Here is a 19,268-nt window from a genome sequence, read left to right as displayed (position 1 = left end):
TCCAAAAACACGGGTGCCACTCTCATCTGGGCAACTAAAGCACTTGTACCAGACAACTCCAACTGAAAACCTTCATCAACGAGCTTGTAAAATTCCTTCACCACTGGTCTCCTCTCTGCCGATATGTGGGACAAACTGCCGAGTGATTTCCGGCTTAAGGCGTCTGCCACAACATTCGCCTTACCCGGATGGTACTGAATCTTGCAATCATAATCACTTAGCAGCTCTACCCACCTTCTCTGCCTTAAGTTCAGATCTCTTTGACTCAGGATGTACTGCAGGCTCTTATGATCTGTAAAGATCTCACATTTAACCCCATAAAGGTAGTGCCTCCACATCTTGAGTGCAAAGATTACTGCTGCCATCTCAAGGTCATGTGTAGGGTAATTCGACTCGTGCTTCTTCAGCTGTCTAGAAGCATAAGCAATCACCCTTTCATTCTGCATTAGCACACAACCCAGTCCCACACGGGACGCATCACAATACACTGAGAAGTCTTCATTACTAGATGGCAGAGCTAACACTGGTGCTGAAGTCAACCTCTTCTTAAACTCTTCAAAACTCTCTTCGCATTGGTCGGTCCACACAAACTTCTGATTCTTCCTGGTTAACTTGGTCAGAGGAGCTGCAATCTTTGAGAAGTCCTGAACGAACCTCCTGTAGTAACCTGCCAAACCCAAGAAACTCCTGATTTCTGTCACTAAAGTGGGTCTAGGCCAGTTAGCCACAGTTTCTGTCTTCTTGGGGTCCACCTCTATTCCATTTTCTGACACTACATGCCCCAAGAATGAAATGCTGCTCAGCCAGAACTCACACTTAGAGAACTTGGCATACAAGCCATGTTCCCTCAAGGTCTGCAGAACCAACCTCAGATGATGGGCATGCTCCTCTGCATTCCTGGAATACACTAAGATATCATCTATGAAGACAATAACGAAGTGATCCAAGTACTGGCTAAACACTCTGTTCATGAGATCCATGAATGCTGCAGGGGCATTGGTTAACCCGAATGGCATTACAAGGAACTCAAAATGCCCATATCTGGTCCTGAAAGCCGTCTTTGGCACATCCTCATCTCTGATCCTCAGCTGATGGTACCCAGATCTCAGATCTATTTTGGAGAAACAACCCGCTCCGGCTAGCTGGTCGAATAGATCATCGATCCTTGGCAAAGGGTACTTGTTCTTGGTAGTGACTTTGTTCAACTGCCTGTAGTCGATACAAAGTCTAAGGGACCCATCCTTTTTCTTCACGAACAGCACTGGAGCACCCCAAGGTGAGGTACTCGGTCGGATGAAACCCTTGTCCACCAGCTCTTGTAACTGCTCTTTCAATTCCTTCAATTCAGCTGGAGCCATCCTGTAGGGAGGGATAGAGATCGGTCGGGTTCCAAGCATCAATTCTATCTCGAACTCTATCTCCCTAACAGGTGTAAACCTGGTAGTTCGTCTGGGAAGACATCTAAGAACTCTCTGACCACTGGCACCGAGGCGGGCTCTCTAACCTGACTGCTAAGCTCTCTCACATGAGCCAAATACCCCTGACATCCCTTCCTAAGCAACCTACGAGCCTGAAGAGCTGATATCAGACCTCTAGGTGTACCCCTCCTGTCTCCCCTGAAGACAACCTCAGACCCATCCTGACCTCTGAACCTGACTACCTTGTCCCTGCAGTCCAAGGTAGCACCATGGGTAGATAACCAGTCCATCCCTAGAATGACGTCAAAATCTGTCAAGTCTAGAACCACAAGGTCGGCGGAAAGGCATCTTCCCTCAACAAAGACTGGACTGCACTGGCAGACTGACTCTGCCACTGATGGATCACATTTGGGTCCACTGACCCAGAGAGGACACTCTAACCCAGAGATCATCAAACCCAACCTCTCTATGGCTCTCGGAGCAATAAAAGAATGAGATGCACCAGGGTCCATCAAGGCATATACATCTGAACAACCAATGACTAAGTTACCTGCCACCACAGTGTTAGATGCATCTGCCTCCTGCTGAGTCATCGTGAAGATCCGTGCTGGAGCTGATGGACCTTCACCTCTGAAACCCGCTGAAGAAGAGGCTGACCCTCTCCCTCTGCCTCTGCCACTGGCCTGAGTCGTGGCTGGAGCTGCTGGCTGCGCAACACTACCTGAAGCTGTCTGCTGGGACTGAGCCATAGGTACCGTCCTAGGACACTCCTGAGCCATGTGTCCCTCTTGCCCGCATCTGAAGCAGGCTGTTGTCCTAGCCCGGCAAACTCCCTTGTGTGGCTTTCCACACTTCTTGCATACTGCATTATCCGCACCAGAGCTTGAGCCACTCCCTAGTCCCAGACTGGACTTGATCTTGTTCCAGAACTTGTTCTTCTTGGGCTTCCTAGTGGTGTTACTCCACCTTTTGCTACCTGAAGCTGCTGCACTTAGAGAAGAAGAAGAACCTGAGGTCTTAGAACCAGAGGGTTGTGCCACTGACTGTTTAACTATTCCCTGAATGATAGCACTGGCCTCCATTTTCCGGGCCATATCCACTATGGCATGGAAGCTCTCCCTATCTGCTGACTGGATCAAGGAGGAATACCTGGAGTGGAGTTTCATGATATACCTCCTTGACTTTTTCTGGTTTGAGTCAAGATTTTGCCCTGCAAATGGCAACAGCTCCAAGAATCTGTCTGTGAATTCATCTACACTCATATCATCAGTCTGCCTCAACTGTTCAAACTCTATCATTTTCAGCTCCCTTGAACTATCGGGAAAAGCCCATCCTGCAAACTCGTTTGCAAACTCTTCCCAATACATGCTGTCCACCCTCGGGTTCACATAATTCTTAAACCACTCTCGGGCCTTCTTACATTTGAGTGTGAACCCAGCCATCTGAATGGCTCTACTGTCATCAGCCCCAATCTCATCTGTGATCACCTTAACCCTTTCAAGATACACAAATGGGTCATCCCCTTTTTCATACTGAGGAGCACCCAACTTCATATAGTCGGTCATCTTGACCTTGCTCCCACCAGATGAGCTAGGCTTAGGTACTGGGGTTTCTGGTACTGTGGGTTCTGCTGGTGGAGGAGGAGGTACAGCATCCCCTGGGGTAGGGTTTGCTGGATTTGGATAGTAAGGTGGAGGTGGGTACATGGGATACTGTGGGTTTGGTGGGTAGTAAGATGGGTATGGCATGTGAGATGGGTAAGGATTAAAGCTGGGGTTGTAATACCCGGCTCGAGTCCGGCATCGGAATTCCTGTAGTCCGGTGGAATCTTGGGTGTCGGAATCCTCGAGAAGGGTCATACATATGTTTGCCAACGTATTTTCACTTGTTTTCATGTTTTGAAGTGTGAAAAGCATTGAGTTTTGAAAGAAAAGCAACAAGGGAGAAATGTAAAGGTTCGGCCGCCGAAGGTCACTTTCGGCCGCCGAACATTGCATGGTTGCGGCTTCACGTTCGGCTGCCGAAGGTGGTCTGGCCAGCCACCTATAAAAGGGCCAAAGGTCGGTGAGAGGAGGGTATTTTCTCCTCCACTTGCAGCCAGAGGTGAGTTCCAGCCTCTCCTACGTTGACTTTCATGTTTTTCATGATTTTCATCAAATCTTTCAAGAGTTTTAAGAGTTTTGGTGATTTATGAAGGTTTTGAGCAAAAGAACCAAGGTTTGAAACTTGGAGCTTTGGAAGAGCTTTTCTTCATATCTCCACGTTAGGATCCTTCATCCTCAAGTTCTTTAAGAGGTAAGTGAAGATCCTGAGCTTCTTTGATGATTTTGAAAGCCTTTATGTAGTTTGTATGGGTAGTATGCATGTGTAGGTTTAGGTGAGGTTTTGGTGATTTGTGGTGTTCCAGCATGTTTAAGTGTTATGTGCTATGTTTGTTTGGGGTTGTAGGGTAGTTTTAGACCCCTTTGTGCATATCTATGTGTATATGCTAGTTGGGAGTAGTTGCTATGCATGTTTGTAGGTTTTTGGGCAAAGTTTGCATGAAACAGAGCAGGGTTCTGTCCTTCGGGCAAAACCAGGTTCGGCCGCCGAAGGAAGGTTCGGCCGCCGAACCCTTTGTGGAGGCAGTTCGGCTGCCAAAGGTTGCTCCCGAAAGCTAGGCTTTCGGTTTAGAAAGAGCCTTTCGGCCGCCGAAAGAGGGAGTTCGGCCGCCGAAAGTGTGTGAGTTTCGTCTCTGGACGAGACCTTCGGCCGCCGAAGGTGCCGCCGAACATGCATGAGTTTCGTCTCTGGAGTGGGGTTTCGGCCGCCGAACCTGCCGCCGAAAGTGCCCTGTCCAGCTTTCTTTTGCATGGTTTATGTGAGGTTTGAGGTTTGTTTAGAGGGGTTTTTGGGGCGTTTCTTAGAGATGTTCTTGAGTGAGTTTGGTCCCTCATTTGAGTCCACCTGTGTAGGTACGGACCAGAGGAATCAGGGAAATCAGCAGTGAGTCCAGTGTCAGAACCTGCAGTGTCAGTGCAAAGATAACCAGAGGTGAGTGGAATTTAACTTAATGTTTTAATATGATACCTGAGATTTTCTCATGCTTCATGCATCATGACTATGCTATAGGGTGAGTGCATTAGTGTACACAAAGATGATGCATTGCATTTATCCTTGTACTTGGCATTGCTCCTTGTACATTGCTTATGTGAGACGGCACGGACTTCGTGAGGATTCATTAGCCCTCAGAGGAAGACCTGGAACAGCCCTACGGGGACCAGGCACAACACAAAAACCTGGAACAGCCCTACGGGGACCAGGCACATGGTACTTAGGTACCCCAGATGAGATAGAGGGATTTTTGATCCGTCCGGCCGAGGTGATGTGCTTATATGTTGCATTCCATGAGAGCATGTTTTATCACCTGTTATTTTACTATTCTACTCACTGGGCTATCGTAGCTCATCCCTCTCCCCTAACTTTAGTTGTGCAGGTTCAGAGGTCAGAGAGAACTCAGCAGGGTACAGGAAGAGTACAGAGTATTGTAATAGCTAGTGTGGACATGTAATTGTATAGAGATGTGTGTAGTGTCTAACATGGTGCTTGATTTATAAGACTTGTAATCCCTTTGTAGTGTCACATGATCAGTTTATGTATGTTTCTTTCTTGTTGTATGAGCACAACCAGGCTTAACATGATGAGTTTGATCCGCCTAGGGCCATGAGGAGCTCTAGTAGGGATTAGTAGAGAATAGAAAGATTGCATGCACAGGTTAAGCCTTGGAATGAAGAAAAGTTTTATGTGTTTTACAGCAAATGTCTGATCATGTATGGGATTTTACAGGTATACACAGGATAGCAGGCTTACTACGGGTCCCGGCGACCTTAAGTCGATCTGGATCCTAGTGCCGGTGACAGTTCGGTTTCCGGGCTGTTACAGGGGTAATCCGATGTACCTCCCATCGAATACCTCCCATCGAATACCCGGGATTTTGAGAAAAGGGTGAGTAGTGAGGCGGCTGAACAAATCCCGAGGCCTGGGTGCCTCCTTGGGACTCTCCCATTCCCTCTTCCGACATGCTCACTCCTAAACTGCCATCCCTCCTCTGGTCCACATCCATCTCATCCTCCATATCCTCTGACATTCCTCCCTGAACTGTTCCCCTCACTGATCTGCTCCTTCCCAGATCCAAAGACCTTCTAGGGTCTCTAACTGCTCTTTCTCTGCTGGACCTACTAGACATTGCCCTAGGCAATGCAGGAGGACGGGCACTCGTGCCCTCATCCTCAGGTGGTACTCCAGTCAATCGTGCAGATCGACGAGTTCCTCTCATCCTGTTTTCTGAAAAACAGTACACATCACATAAGTGTTAGCATCATATGGTTCATGTGGGCACACATGAACCCGCATCACATACATATCATTCATACCATAGCATTAATGCACATGTATATAATCATGGCATTTCACATCATCATACAAGACAGGACTCCACATCCTATCCTAGTGGACATGACCTTTCCTATTGTGCTTGACCTGCTATAACATCTATGAGCCCGACACTCTAGGTCCGACCATATGAACCTAGGGCTCTGATACCATTTTGTAACGACCCGAAAATCGGACCGCTACCGGCGCTAGGATCCAGGTCGGCTTAAGGCCGCCGGGACCCATAGCAAGCCTGACATACAACCTGTAAACCTGTTTAATCCCATGCATGATCAAGAATATACATAAAAATTTGAACTTTTCTTTTCTTTTCCAAGCTCAACCTGTGCATACACATAAACATATACATAACATAAACATAAACCCCACTCTGGAGCTCTCATCAAATGCTCCAATGGGACATTTCATCATACACGAGCTTGGTGGAACATAAGCATCATGAAACATAGATCATGCTTACAAGAGGGATTATCATGCAAACTCGGTCAAGCACAACTTCTAAACCTCAATCTCATAATCAATATTTACATAACATAACTATTCATAACTTTACATCATTATACAATTTGTCATATCCACATTCTATCTATTACAACTCAAGACTTCATTCACCTTGACTTCTCTGTCTAGCCTGTACCTGCAACCCTGGGGGATTAGGGAAAAGGGGTGAGCTATTAGAGCCCAGTGAGCAGAATAATAAAACATTTAAAATACATCCTATAATGGAATGCATCACATCACAGGTAAATCACATCACGGATGGTATTGTCACCAAGAGTCCTCTACATTCCAAAGTGTCGGGACGTAGAATGGGTCAACCGGTCTTTCTCTTAACATAACATAACATAACATAACATTCCAATGTGCCAGGGATGTAGAATGGGTACAACCTGGACTTTCTCTTACATAGTGCCAGGGACGTAGAATGGGTACAACCTGGACTTCCGTACCATACCGTATCATATCACATCGCATCATATCGAGGACTAAGGATCATCCAATAACCATCCACATCATCATTAAAATGTGCAATGCAACATATTCGTGAATTCTAATGCAAACAACCTAAATCATCACATGGCATTCATGATGCATGAACATGCTCAAAACTTTATAATTGATTTGCTTTAAAACGTAAAGGTTTATTCTACTCACCTCTGGCTAGCTCTGACACTGACGGAAGCAGCTGACTCACTGCTGGGGTCCTCGGTTCCTCGGGTCTAAACCTACACAGGTGGACTCAAATGAGGGACCAAACAACTAGAACATAACTCTAAAAACATCCCCCAAAAACCCCCTAAAATACCTCAAAACAATCATGCAAAACATGCAAAGGAAGGCTAAACAGGGCACTTTCAGCGGCAAGTTCGGCGGCCGAAAGTCCCTCCAGAGCCGAAAGTCAGGCAGGTTCGGCGGCACCTTCGGCGGCCGAAACTCCCAGACAGAGACGAAACTCATGCATGTTCGGCGGCACTTTCGGCAGCCGAAAGTGCCCTCCAGAGATGAAAGTCTCCTTTCAAGGGCAGGCTTCGGCAGCCGAAAGGCTGGCCTCCCAGGCAGGTTCGGCGGCCGAAAGTCCTTCGGCTGCCGAACCTGGTTTCTGCCAAAAGGGCAGAAACTTGGTTCCTCATGCACATTCGCCTCCCAAAACCTTCAATCATGCACATAACTCAACCAAAACATGCATAAATACATACATAAGCTCCTAGGGGCTTCAAACTATCTTAAACCCCAACTATAACACATCAGGCAACCACAACCATCATACATTGTCCATAAAACACATAAAACCTAATAATGCTCTACTAACATAAACATACATTTCTACCCCATGAATCAACTTAAAACTTGTTTAAAACATAAAATGAGCTCAAGATCGGCCCTTACCTCTTGAAGATCGAGAGGAGAACGACCCTAGCTCGGAGATGGGAGAGATTGAGCTTCTTGAACTTCAAAGCTTCAAAACTTGCTTTATACTCGAAAATCTTCAAAACAAAGTTGCAACTCATAAAAATCATGAAGAATGGAAGGAAGAAACTCAAGATTGGCGAGGGACGGCGGAGAGCTTACCTTGGCCGAAAATGGGGAGAAAAGCTCACCCGTTTCGGCTAAGAGACCCTTTTATAGGTGGCTGGCCAGGCCACATTCGGGAGCCGAACATGCCTCCGCAACGCATGCAAGTTCGGCAGCCGAACATGGGGTTCGGCGGCCGAACCTGGACTTCCCTCACTTATGACTTCGGGGGCCTAAGGCTCTCCCGAAATGCATGCATGTTCGGCGGCCGAACTTGAGGTTCGGCGGCCGAACCTGGGTCTTCCTCCAAGATTATTTTCATCCAAAAACTCATTTCCTTTTTACTTAAAACCATAAAATACATTAAAACATTTTATGAAAACATGTTTCTACCCTACTAGAGGCTTCCGACATCCGAGATTCCACCGGACGGTAGGAATTTCGATACCGGAGTCTAGCCAGGTATTACAATTGGGTTATTGATTCTATAGCCACAGACCACATGACATTTGATACAAATGATTTTTCTCAAATGACACAGCTAAGGAGAACTTGTATCACCAATGCAAATGGAGTTGCACATCTTGTAATTAGCACATGAATTGTACCTATATCATCTTCTCTATCCTTATCTCATATTCTCTTGTTTCCTTCTTTAACAAATAAACTCATAAGCCAAATTACTAAGTAACTACAATGTGCCGATATTGAATGATCGAAAAAGAAGTTCGACAAATTGTCTTCAAATTTATGACCAGTGAGTCTTAGACATTTTAAAAGTGTATTTAGATTATCAATAGTTCATTAACACTGGAATCATATTTTCAAGCAGATCGAAGTACTCGGTGGACTATTTCAGAAAATGGTCGTTTCTACAGTCGTCTCTACTAATTTCAGATGCTCTAAACATTTTCAAGTATTCTTTTTTATAAAGGTAATAGGTACCTGTTGTCTTCTTCTTTATAGTCGAACTAATAGTAGTAGAATCATTAAATTTGTGAATTAAATATTGATATATTTATATATATATAGGTTATATATAAATATACTTTAATTATTGCATCATTATTTATTCTTATTTGTTTGTGAACATCACCTTGGGATAATTCAAAGTCGGATGCGTAAGTGTATATGTAATAGACTATAGATATAGTTTGGACGGGCATAGCAACTTAAATTAATTTTGTTTGGAGTCTGATCCTTATAGAAATCAATTTGAGTTGTTCTCACTAGATTTGTTGGATGAAGAGAGTTGTGGTTTGTTGGATTAAGAGTTTTGTGGTAGGATCAGTTTTCTTACATATAAAATATACATTGTGTGGGTCTCATTATCTTTTTGTGCAAAATTTATTATTATTTTTAAATGTGATATGTGTATTTCATATTATATTATACTATGTTATAAATAATACATATGAAAATTATTTTAATATTTAATATCTAAATTTACTGAATCAAATACGCATTACTATTCAAATATTTTTTCCTCAAGTCAAAAAGGGAAATTTTCTTTCATAGTCTTAACTTGTATTTTTCTTTATAGATATTAGTTAAATAAATTTAATTATTTTTTAACTTATTTTTTGAAACTCTATTACTATTCTAATTAATTATTTAAGTTATCTCATACCATAAATAATAATATTTAAAAGGATGATTATTTTTGAAATGTACATTGATTTAAATTAAACTCTCAAAAATATATAGGAAATAATTAAATTATATTATTTATATTATATGATTTTATTTAAAAACATATCTTATTATTTGAGTGAATTTTGGAAGTCTTGTATCAATTCAAACCCTGATACAGGTCCGGCCAACCTCATGACATTTATAATAAAGCATCAACAACCTTTAAATGGGTTGGCCATGACATCTTGCCTTGATCCTTGAGGATCCGGATCAAGTCCCCCTCCCCTCCCCCTAACTAGAGTGGTGCCCCTTGAGCGCCTTGACAAATGCTTTATAAAATGCAGGGCAAAAAAGACAAAAAAGACATTTATAATAAAGCAAATATAATTCATTTTTAATATAGAAATTCCCTTCTGGTTATAAATTTGTCCCAATAGTCCAGTGGGCCATTTCTTCTAAGAGGATGGTTTACTTCGCTGAGGAGTCGAGAGAATTGATAACTTCATTTAGCAGAGTCCAGTGCAGGGAATTGGATCAACCACAAACCCACGAGGTGGCGACTTTTTCAGCCCAATTTTCAAGTGCTAATGGACTTTTCTCTGATTAATATTTAATAGTAAATCTAGAAATGCATCGCCAACCCTTTTAAGCCTCCAGTTGCCATTGCCAATTGGAGATTATATAGAACAGGATACGCCCTTAATCGTAGTCGAAACCATAACCACCAAACTGAAGGCCCAAAGAAGAGCACCGCCATCATCCTGCAACCCATGGCTAGAAATTGATTAGAACCAACGACAAGTAATGAGAAACGAGAAGGAAACTACATGCAGTGCCAAATTAGCTATTGGCAATGAATATCAAATGCTAGAGAAAAAGAAGGATGAAACGTTTACAATCGAGCCAAGCATCTACCACCAGAGGCAAGAAAGAGAGCCCCCCCAAAGACTAATGAACGCTTGTGGAAAGAAGAAAATGATGCATATGGCTACCTCAATTAAAAAATTTCAAATTTTAAAAAGGGTCAAAATTTTATTTGTTTAGATAGTTTTTTTTTTATTTTATAAAAAATTAAAGGCCATACTTTCTCTATTACAAGAAAAGTAAAAGCAATTTATTTTTTTAAATTCAGTTAAATTATTTCATAAAAAGCAAACTTCCTGTAATTGAATTAAACAGTAGTTAAATGTGGAACCACCGTTCAAGCGAAATGGAAATAAATTCAGAAGCATGAAGCATAAGGACCAAACAGGCAGCCATTCATGAATATAGTAATTGAGAAAAGAAAGAAAGGCAGGCATCTATAAATGAACTTTCTCGGAAAAGAAAAGCGCTGAAACAAAAATCAAACGCGGTTCAAGTCAGTAACGCCACCACACCTTAAACATGAACAAAACAAAAGTCTACGACTTTGAGCACAGATTTTCCAAGTCCATTCCCACGCCACGATTCGATGTTTGTCCCATTAGCGACAATATTTAAAATAGACCTCTTTAATTAAAATTTTTATTTTTTATTTTTTCATATATATAATTTGATTTTCTAATTTAATATAATAAAACTCGATCTTTTTAATTAATTGCAATTATAGTCGGAAACAAAATTGATTTTGAATAATTTAAATTTAATATATTTATCTGATTATTGAATCAACTACTTGTAATGGTGTTGTTACAAATGACGTTATTGTATGCGGTGCAGTTTGAAGTTGCTGAGTTGTTGTTGACGGTGCTATTGCAAATGATGCGGTTGAGGATGTTGATGCAAATGGTTCTGCTGTTTATAATGCATGTGATGCACTTGATTTTCTGGTTTCTGGATGTTGTGATTGTGAGGTTGCTGATTGTATTGAATTTAAATAGATAAAAATCAATTTCATAATTTGAATATTAATATTGCAGAAATATTACGTAATTGGAATGGAGGTGTATCGGATTGGCTAATTCTGTAAGATAAAAAAGGTAAGATGGTGGATACTTATGACAGTCACTCTAATACTGAAGTCAATATACTATAAAAAGTGGTAAACAAAGAATTAGAGAATATTTGTGTAGTGGAATAACGTACATTTATTTTTATGATCGTTTAGTTTTTATATCGTAAAAAGATAGAGTTAATATGATATTTTTTAAAAATTGGATAATAGTATGATCGGCTCGTCGGTGAAGGATCTCAACCGGCTAATTAGTCGAAAATCTTATGATTATAGGCGTAAAAAGAACCTGATGGAGTAATTTGTTTAAAGAGATTCGTTTGAAATTAAGAGAGCGAATCTATCCGATTTGAAGATTGAAACCGTCTTAAAACTAATTTGAAATTTCAATCTCTTTTTTATGAGTGATATCGCGTATAAATTTATCATACACTTGACATATAATCATATTTTATTATGATATAAGATGATAGTTTATGGTTTATTTTAGATAAATATCATATAATATTAATTATAATTATAAAAATTAAAAAAAAATTATTTTTATTTTATAAAATTAAAAAATGAAACTATAAATATATACAAACTATCAGAATTTATGATCTAATAAACTTTTAAAATATTGGTTGTTTGAGACATAACCCAACAAGTTAAAAGAAGAGTTCCAGTTTGAACAACTTCTGATTGCACATTGGAAAATGGCAATACAAGTACGTACGATTACGAGGCTGCTCTTTGTGGAATTTAACGCGGGCTGATTGCTGATAGGCATGATAGGCCATAGGGGGGAAGAATCTAGTAGTGTGAAAGATATCTAATCCTGATATATTAGTTTGAAATTAATTATTTTAATCATTTGGTTTGGATGGAGAAATAGAATCCTTGAAAAAGAAAAAGAAATAAAAATTACCCATTTGCCCGTCACTAATAAAGTCAATGAGAACGAAGGTGACACAAAACGACAATTTCAAATGTTCAAAATCGCATCATTTCAGCGTGGCTTTTAGCTGAGGTATAGCGTAGGCCTGGGCTACAGCGCTTGTTAGCAACTTCTCTACGCCAGTCAGCTAACAATTCCTTACGGAAATAATTACATAAATTATTTTTTATTTTTAAAATTTAATAGTTTAATAATATATTTTAATTTTCTCAAATTAAAAGTATATCTGTTAAAATATATTTTTTAATTTAATAAAATTAAATTATAAAAATTAAATTATTATTTTTTTAGAAATGGCAAAATTATTAATTTATAATAAAAAGCTAAAAATAGTAAATTTTATTTTTAGATCTAAATGTATACATAAATTATAATTAAAATATTAAATATATCCAAACAAATCTAAACAATAAGTCAAAAATTTTTAACATTTTGATAATTTCATTTAAACATTATTATTGTAATTACTTAAATTTTTTATGTAAAATATTTACAGAAAAATATTTTTTAATAAAATAATTTATTTTTTATTACTTAAATTTAATTTAAAAATAAAATTTATTAAGAAATTTGTATATAGAATTTTAATAAGAATATTAAAAATATGAAAAATAATTTTTTTTAAAGAGAAAATTATTTTTTAAATCATTTACCTTTTTATTAAAAAATATATTCTATTAATTAAATTTTTGAAGTCATTAAAACGTTAAAATATAAAAAATATTTTTAAGAAAAGTATTTTTTATAAAATAAATAGGATCTAAATGTTTAATAATTTTGGTTTATTATAAATACTAAAATATATATGGCAGATAATTGATCAAAATAATAATATTACATCAATTGGCTAAATAATATGATGGCCGCTGGTTTTTCATTATTACGAGTCCAGACCCATGATGACAGCACTAATCCAAGGGTCGTTAAGCTTCTTAAATGGGCTGGATCAGATTATTTGGCCAAAAAATCGGACCTCCCCTGAGTCTTAGTCTCTTCAACTCCAGCTCAGTTATGAGGAAGAATAACCAACCCATTTGCCTAGCAGGTCCGTCCGCATGCGCGCCAGAAAAGAATTAAATAGCCGTTCAATATAGAACAGACGCCTGATATTTTAATACGTACATATCCGTATGACAGAAACAGGTGACCCAATAATAGCGAGACCTTTAGACATTACTAGCAGATAAAAGAAAAGAATAAAAGGGAGAACACCATCTCCCCATTACAAGCTTATTAAATTATTGTAAAATCCTGAATCTCAAATCATCATAATATATTTAGAATCAAGCAAGCATCTTATTCTATATTTTTTTTAGATTTTTTTTATTAACCCTTGTCTAGTATTTATTGCAATTTTTTATAATATACTTTTTTTAATATTTATTTATTTATTCTGGCCATGCATAATTAGAAAAAGGAGTAATAATTAAATGTGGACGCAGGCCCAAACGGTGGCTAGAGGCTGAAAAGCTTGGAGTTTCTCTAGCAGATAAGAATAGCCACAAAGAACCTGTGGAGAATTCAGATGTCTACACTTGAAGAGACATCTTAACGCCTGTTATGCCACTATCAACGTGTTTCATGCTTTGTCTGAGCTTTCAATTTTCTTTCTTGTTTGTTTTTTTTTTTTTTTCTTTTGAAATGGCTTTTTTCTTGTTTGTTGATTTGTATGATTCATCGTATTTACATTAAAAAAAAAAATCACTTAATATTTTAATTATTTTTACTGTTAATTTAGATCGTTGATGATATTCTAAAATCGCTTTAACATAATTTTAGAATTATAGACGCAACCGCTTTGCTTCACTTATTCATCCAATCAGTTGAGCTGAATTTTCATCAATTAAGTTTGAGTTCTGTTCTGTCCGTCCTGCTGGCGTGAGTATGTTGGACTTTCACAAAACTATATCTCCGTCTTGTTAGATTCAACCATGGCATAAATATTTAAAAGTTGAAATATTTTAATATTTTTATAATTAATTTTTAATATTTACCTTTATACAAATATAAATTTTTAATTTTTAAATTTTAACTTTTTTTTTAAAGCAATAAATTTTAACTATTTAACTACTAAATATTTAACATACCTATATATATATATATATGAATTTAATAATTATATCTTATAAAATTAATTATTTAACTGTTAAAAATTTAAAATATATGAAACTCAACCGACGACATCCATCAACAAATATTATAGTACGACATATTAATTCTCATCTTTTATCTCTACTGATGGTTGAAGACTGTAAACGATGGCAAGCGACTCCTTGTTATATGAATCGGTATATGAAATTAATAATTTATATAAAAAAAATATTTTTATTAATAATTTTTATTTAAAATTTTAATATTTATAATGTTATATAATATTCATTGAAAATCAGTTATAAATTGTTACCACAAAATAGTATTCACGTGATAAGAATATGATAAATGAAAGGAAGGGAGATCAGACACTTTAACATTCATACTATCATCAAAACTCGCTCTCTTCTAATAGACCGAGTTTTAGCATAGAGTTACCGTTATCCGGCACATTCTCATTTTGCTTGTGATCACATAATCACTAATTTATTAGTTGATAATATCAAGCAGCCCAATATATTATCGTTGAATTTTCAAAAAATACTATATTTATCTTCTTTTTTTTTACATTATCATCAGATTTTCAGTAATTATTATATTTATATTCATTTTTTTTAATATAAAAAAATATCACAAAAATAAATATATATATTTTTAATATTATATGAACTCTAAATAATTCATTACATTCTTTTTGTTTTCAATACACTAATTTAAGTGTCTGAATAGCTGCTTTGGATAACTACCATCGCCTCATATTTTTTCTTTTATAAATTCTAACCGATTACAGTCTAATTCTATTCCGGTCACATTCTAAACTAATCTTAGTGATATTAATTTTTAAAAAATATTTAAATTTTAATTTTTAAATACAAATATATAAAAAAAAATTATAAATATTATTATAAAATATATATTTTTATATTAAATTAATTATTTATATAAATAAATTTATAAAGCAAATATTTTATAAATAAAATTATAAATTCATAATATATATTATTTTTCAAATTTAAATTTATTTTAAATTTAATTATAACTATTAAAACTCATTTTATTACACTCACAAGTTTAGCTTAAAAGTAAGTGTATCTAAATAAATTTAAAATATTTCAAATTCTACTCATCAATTTCAAATCTCTATTTAAAAAAAAAAACTCATTTTATTAAAATTTAATTAAATTAAATATCCAAATAACATTTGTATTTGGGAACTTATTTAATTAATGCAATTGTGGATGCAGCTATAAAAAAATCAAATCGAGATGGTACCTCTCTCTTTTTTTCAAGTCAATGAAGTCAATTTGGACGCGTGGACATTTAGTATGCCTTCTTTTCGTTTTCAAACTTCCGACAAAAGAAATACTATGCTTCTGTATTCATATTACTGGTTAAAATAATTATTATTGTTAAATAAATGGAATATTTCTACGGTGGTTCTTCTTCCAGGAAGCATTACAAAATCGACATTATTTAAAAATATCATACATTTTTATGGCACAAATATGTTCTAATTATTTTATTTCATTAGTTAATAAGAAATAATATTAACAAATATATATTTCATAATAATAAATTTTTTAAATTAAAAGAAATTGAATTTTTAGAGTTAAATTTTTTTATTCTAAAAAAGAAAACAGTAACTTTTCTTGCAAATTTCTAGAGATATCCAGAATAAAGGCATGATTTAGAGCATAATAAGGGTTTTATTATATGCTTGGTTTGGTTTGCTTGTTGGAGAGAATCAGAGCAGGACATGTCAGTAAATGTCATAAACTCTTACATTCAACGCATTGGACCTACCATTTCTGTGTTTTCTTGGCTCTCATTTAATGGCTCCATTGTCTTCCTCAAGTCATGTATGAACACACCCTATTTTCATACCTTAACTACATCATTCAACATCCATAACCACATATAAGCTAATTACAACAACAGCAACGATGTTGGAGTTTGATTGCTAAAAACATCACATCATTCTTAATGAAAGATCGAATATAACGGTATTTAAAATTTATTTTAATAAAATTATAACGGTGTTTAAATTACATATTTTTTTATCAGATTTTTATAATGTAATTCTATTTTATACAGTAATAATTTATAATATAATTATTTTATAACATCAATAATTAATAGATATAAATGAAAATAATGAAACATTGTTTTAGAAAATTGTAAAAATAGTGTTTGTGTTTTGTAAGGATAAGAGTTAAATTTTTAAAAAAATCATTATTTTTGTCTTTTAAAATGGCAAATTATTTGAGATAAAATAATTTTTAGAAAATGACTGACAGAAGTAAATTGAAAAAATAATATAATTAATAAATTATGATATTTAAATATATTAAAAATATATGTTGTATTTAATTAATTAATACTGTCATCACTGCCTTTGAAGGAGTCATAACTCAGGCAGCTCACATCGAATCCTGTTGCTAAATAGGTGGTATTAGAATATAGACATGAACCAATTAAGCAAAAAGCAGAGTTTCTTTTCTTACCATTTTTTCTTTAAATTAAAAAATAAAATTCATTAATTAAAAAATAATTAAAGAGTACGAGAGGTGGTTAAGTGGGGGAGAGAGGAGCGTGAAATACACGAAAGAATGGGAAGATGAGAGAATGAAAGTTGTCGGTTGATATTGAAACTGGGTGTCAGAAATCATGTGGTAGCAGACGTTAGGGCTCAAGGCTTAAGCATTAAACAAGCTTATGGGACAAGGGACGCGTGACGATTTCTGATTGGTTAGCGGCCGAACTCTTTCTTGTTGGTCCACACGAGCGGTTCAAAAGGATAAGTAGAGGCGTGGGCTTCAAAAAGCCTGTAAAAAGGCGCACACAGAGAGAGAAACCAACCAAAGCAGCCCCTCTCTCTCTCTCTCTCTCTCTCTCTCTCTCTCTCTCAATCTAATCAAAACCGATCCAAGTCACGCGGCGAGATAGCAGAATATGCCGACAATTTGTTCAACCTTCTTATTACCACTTTTGCTTCCTTCATCGCCGCCCCTCACGCGCCCCGTTAATTACACATTTATTATTCTTCTCTCTTTTTTGCACGCGCTGATTAGAGAGAGTGGGAGACCCATAAATGCTACCGCACTCAATGCATTGTGCAATCACAGCCGTTGGATAATTAAATGATGATGATATAGTCCGTATATCTGTTTTGCTCTCTCAACATCCCACATGCCACGTAATCCTCCATCCCCAGCCGCCCCTCTCAGTCAAATCACTCGTTGACTGTGTGCCCCCACCATCAATTCCTCGCCGATTCCTCTCCCCTATCCTTGCTCCCACGCTCTATATAAAACCACCCTTCTCCTCTGCCTTCCTAGCTATCGGCTCCTTTCATATTCGTTTTCGCTTTACAAAATAGGAACCACCACTTGCTCTACCCCTTAATTGTTTAAGATGGCGCCGAGGGACAAGACGGCTGCCGTTAAACCTAACGGTAACTGCGGCGCCGGCGCTGCTGCTGCTGGAGTTAAGGAGGTGCATTTTAGGGGAGTGAGGAAGAGGCCTTGGGGCAGATACGCCGCTGAAATCAGGGATCCCGGCAAGAAAAGCCGAGTTTGGCTCGGGACATTTGATACGGCTGAGGAAGCCGCTCGAGCATATGACGCCGCCGCCCGAGAGTTCCGGGGCGCTAAAGCCAAGACTAACTTCCCGCTGGAGAATGAAAATGTGAACAGGAATATTATTGTCAATAAGAAGAATGATACTGGCTCTAATAATGACAGCCCCAGCCCCAGTAGCACCGTGGAGTCATCGAGCCGGGAGGCGCCTGGTCGGATTATGGAATCCACCTCGCCTTTGGATCTTAATCTCGGCCCATCTGCTGCTGTGAGGTTTCCGTTTCAGCCTGTGCCGACGGTAGGCGGTGTTTTTACAGCACCGATGGTGAATCATCAACACGTGCTTTATTTCGATGCGATGATGAAGAGTCAGTATCAGAGACTGTTGTTTGATCATCAGCAACAGCAACAGCAACAGCAACAGCAACATCTTCATCATCAGACGATGTCAACTGCTGGAAATGGCGTTGGTGGAGTGGTCCAGAGTGATTCAGACTCATCCTCCGTCGTTGATTTGAACCAACGTGAGATCAACCCACCACGGAGATCTCTTGATTTCGATCTCAATCTCCCTCCGAAACCAGAAATCGTCTAATGTTGTTTTGATTTTTGGCAGGAGATGAGCCCATGCCCATCCGTTTTCAATAATTCTTTTTCATTTTATCTTTGAATTTTTTTTTTCCTATTTTTCTCAGATAGGAATTAAATTAGGCTAGAAAAAGAAAATCCAAAAAAGCAAGAGTTTTTCATTGTATACGTAGTGGCTGATCTCTTTTTTTGCAACAGAGTCTCGTCCTGTTGTTGATAACTAGCTACTGTATCAATTTTCTTTCCGTAAATGCAGTTTTAATCAATGGATTTATAGGAATATGTCCTTTCTTTTCTAAAAAATTTGGTTCTTTTCATCACCGTCGCCGGATTTCTTATGGGAAACATACCGCCGGTGATGTCTGTGTCGTGAGGAATTTTGACTGTTGATCAAAAGATTACTGAACTAAAAATTAAAGAGTTTTAATTTGCGGGATAAATGCTTCTAATAATTGATAAGCAATATTAGTTATAGATTTTATGGATCAGCAATCAATGCTTGGGGAGAAGGATTTTGGGTATGCATCGATTCTTTAATGTTAATTAATTTCCCCGCCGGCGAAAATGGCCGGGTTGCCAAAGGGAAACATATTGGTGGTGATGTTCGTGTCAGTGATGACAAGGCACACGAGGTTTAGGTT

At 37.5% G+C, this 19,268-nt stretch overlaps 1 protein-coding gene across 1 annotated transcript; it reads left to right on the top strand.

Moving 5' to 3' along the window:
• Positions 1-17,782: 17,782 nt before the first annotated feature.
• LOC110602965 (ethylene-responsive transcription factor 4) lies at positions 17,783-18,878 on the top strand. The gene has a single exon (XM_021740587.2). The coding sequence runs from the start codon at positions 17,876-17,878 to the stop codon at positions 18,632-18,634; it is 759 nt and encodes a 252-aa protein (XP_021596279.1). The 5' UTR covers positions 17,783-17,875; the 3' UTR covers positions 18,635-18,878.
• Positions 18,879-19,268: the final 390 nt, after the last annotated feature.

The sequence above is a fragment of the Manihot esculenta genome, chromosome 16 (assembly GCF_001659605.2).
Source record: "Manihot esculenta cultivar AM560-2 chromosome 16, M.esculenta_v8, whole genome shotgun sequence".
Classification (NCBI taxonomy): domain Eukaryota; kingdom Viridiplantae; phylum Streptophyta; class Magnoliopsida; order Malpighiales; family Euphorbiaceae; genus Manihot; species Manihot esculenta.
The sequence above is the reverse complement of the archived record's forward strand: the minus strand, read 5'-3'. Positions and strand labels throughout refer to the sequence as shown.

Bases quoted from the DNA above. Each gene is read 5' to 3' on its own strand.
- LOC110602965 (XM_021740587.2), top strand. From the start codon at position 17,876: ATGGCGCCGAGGGACAAGACGGCTGCCGTTAAACCTAACGGTAACTGC.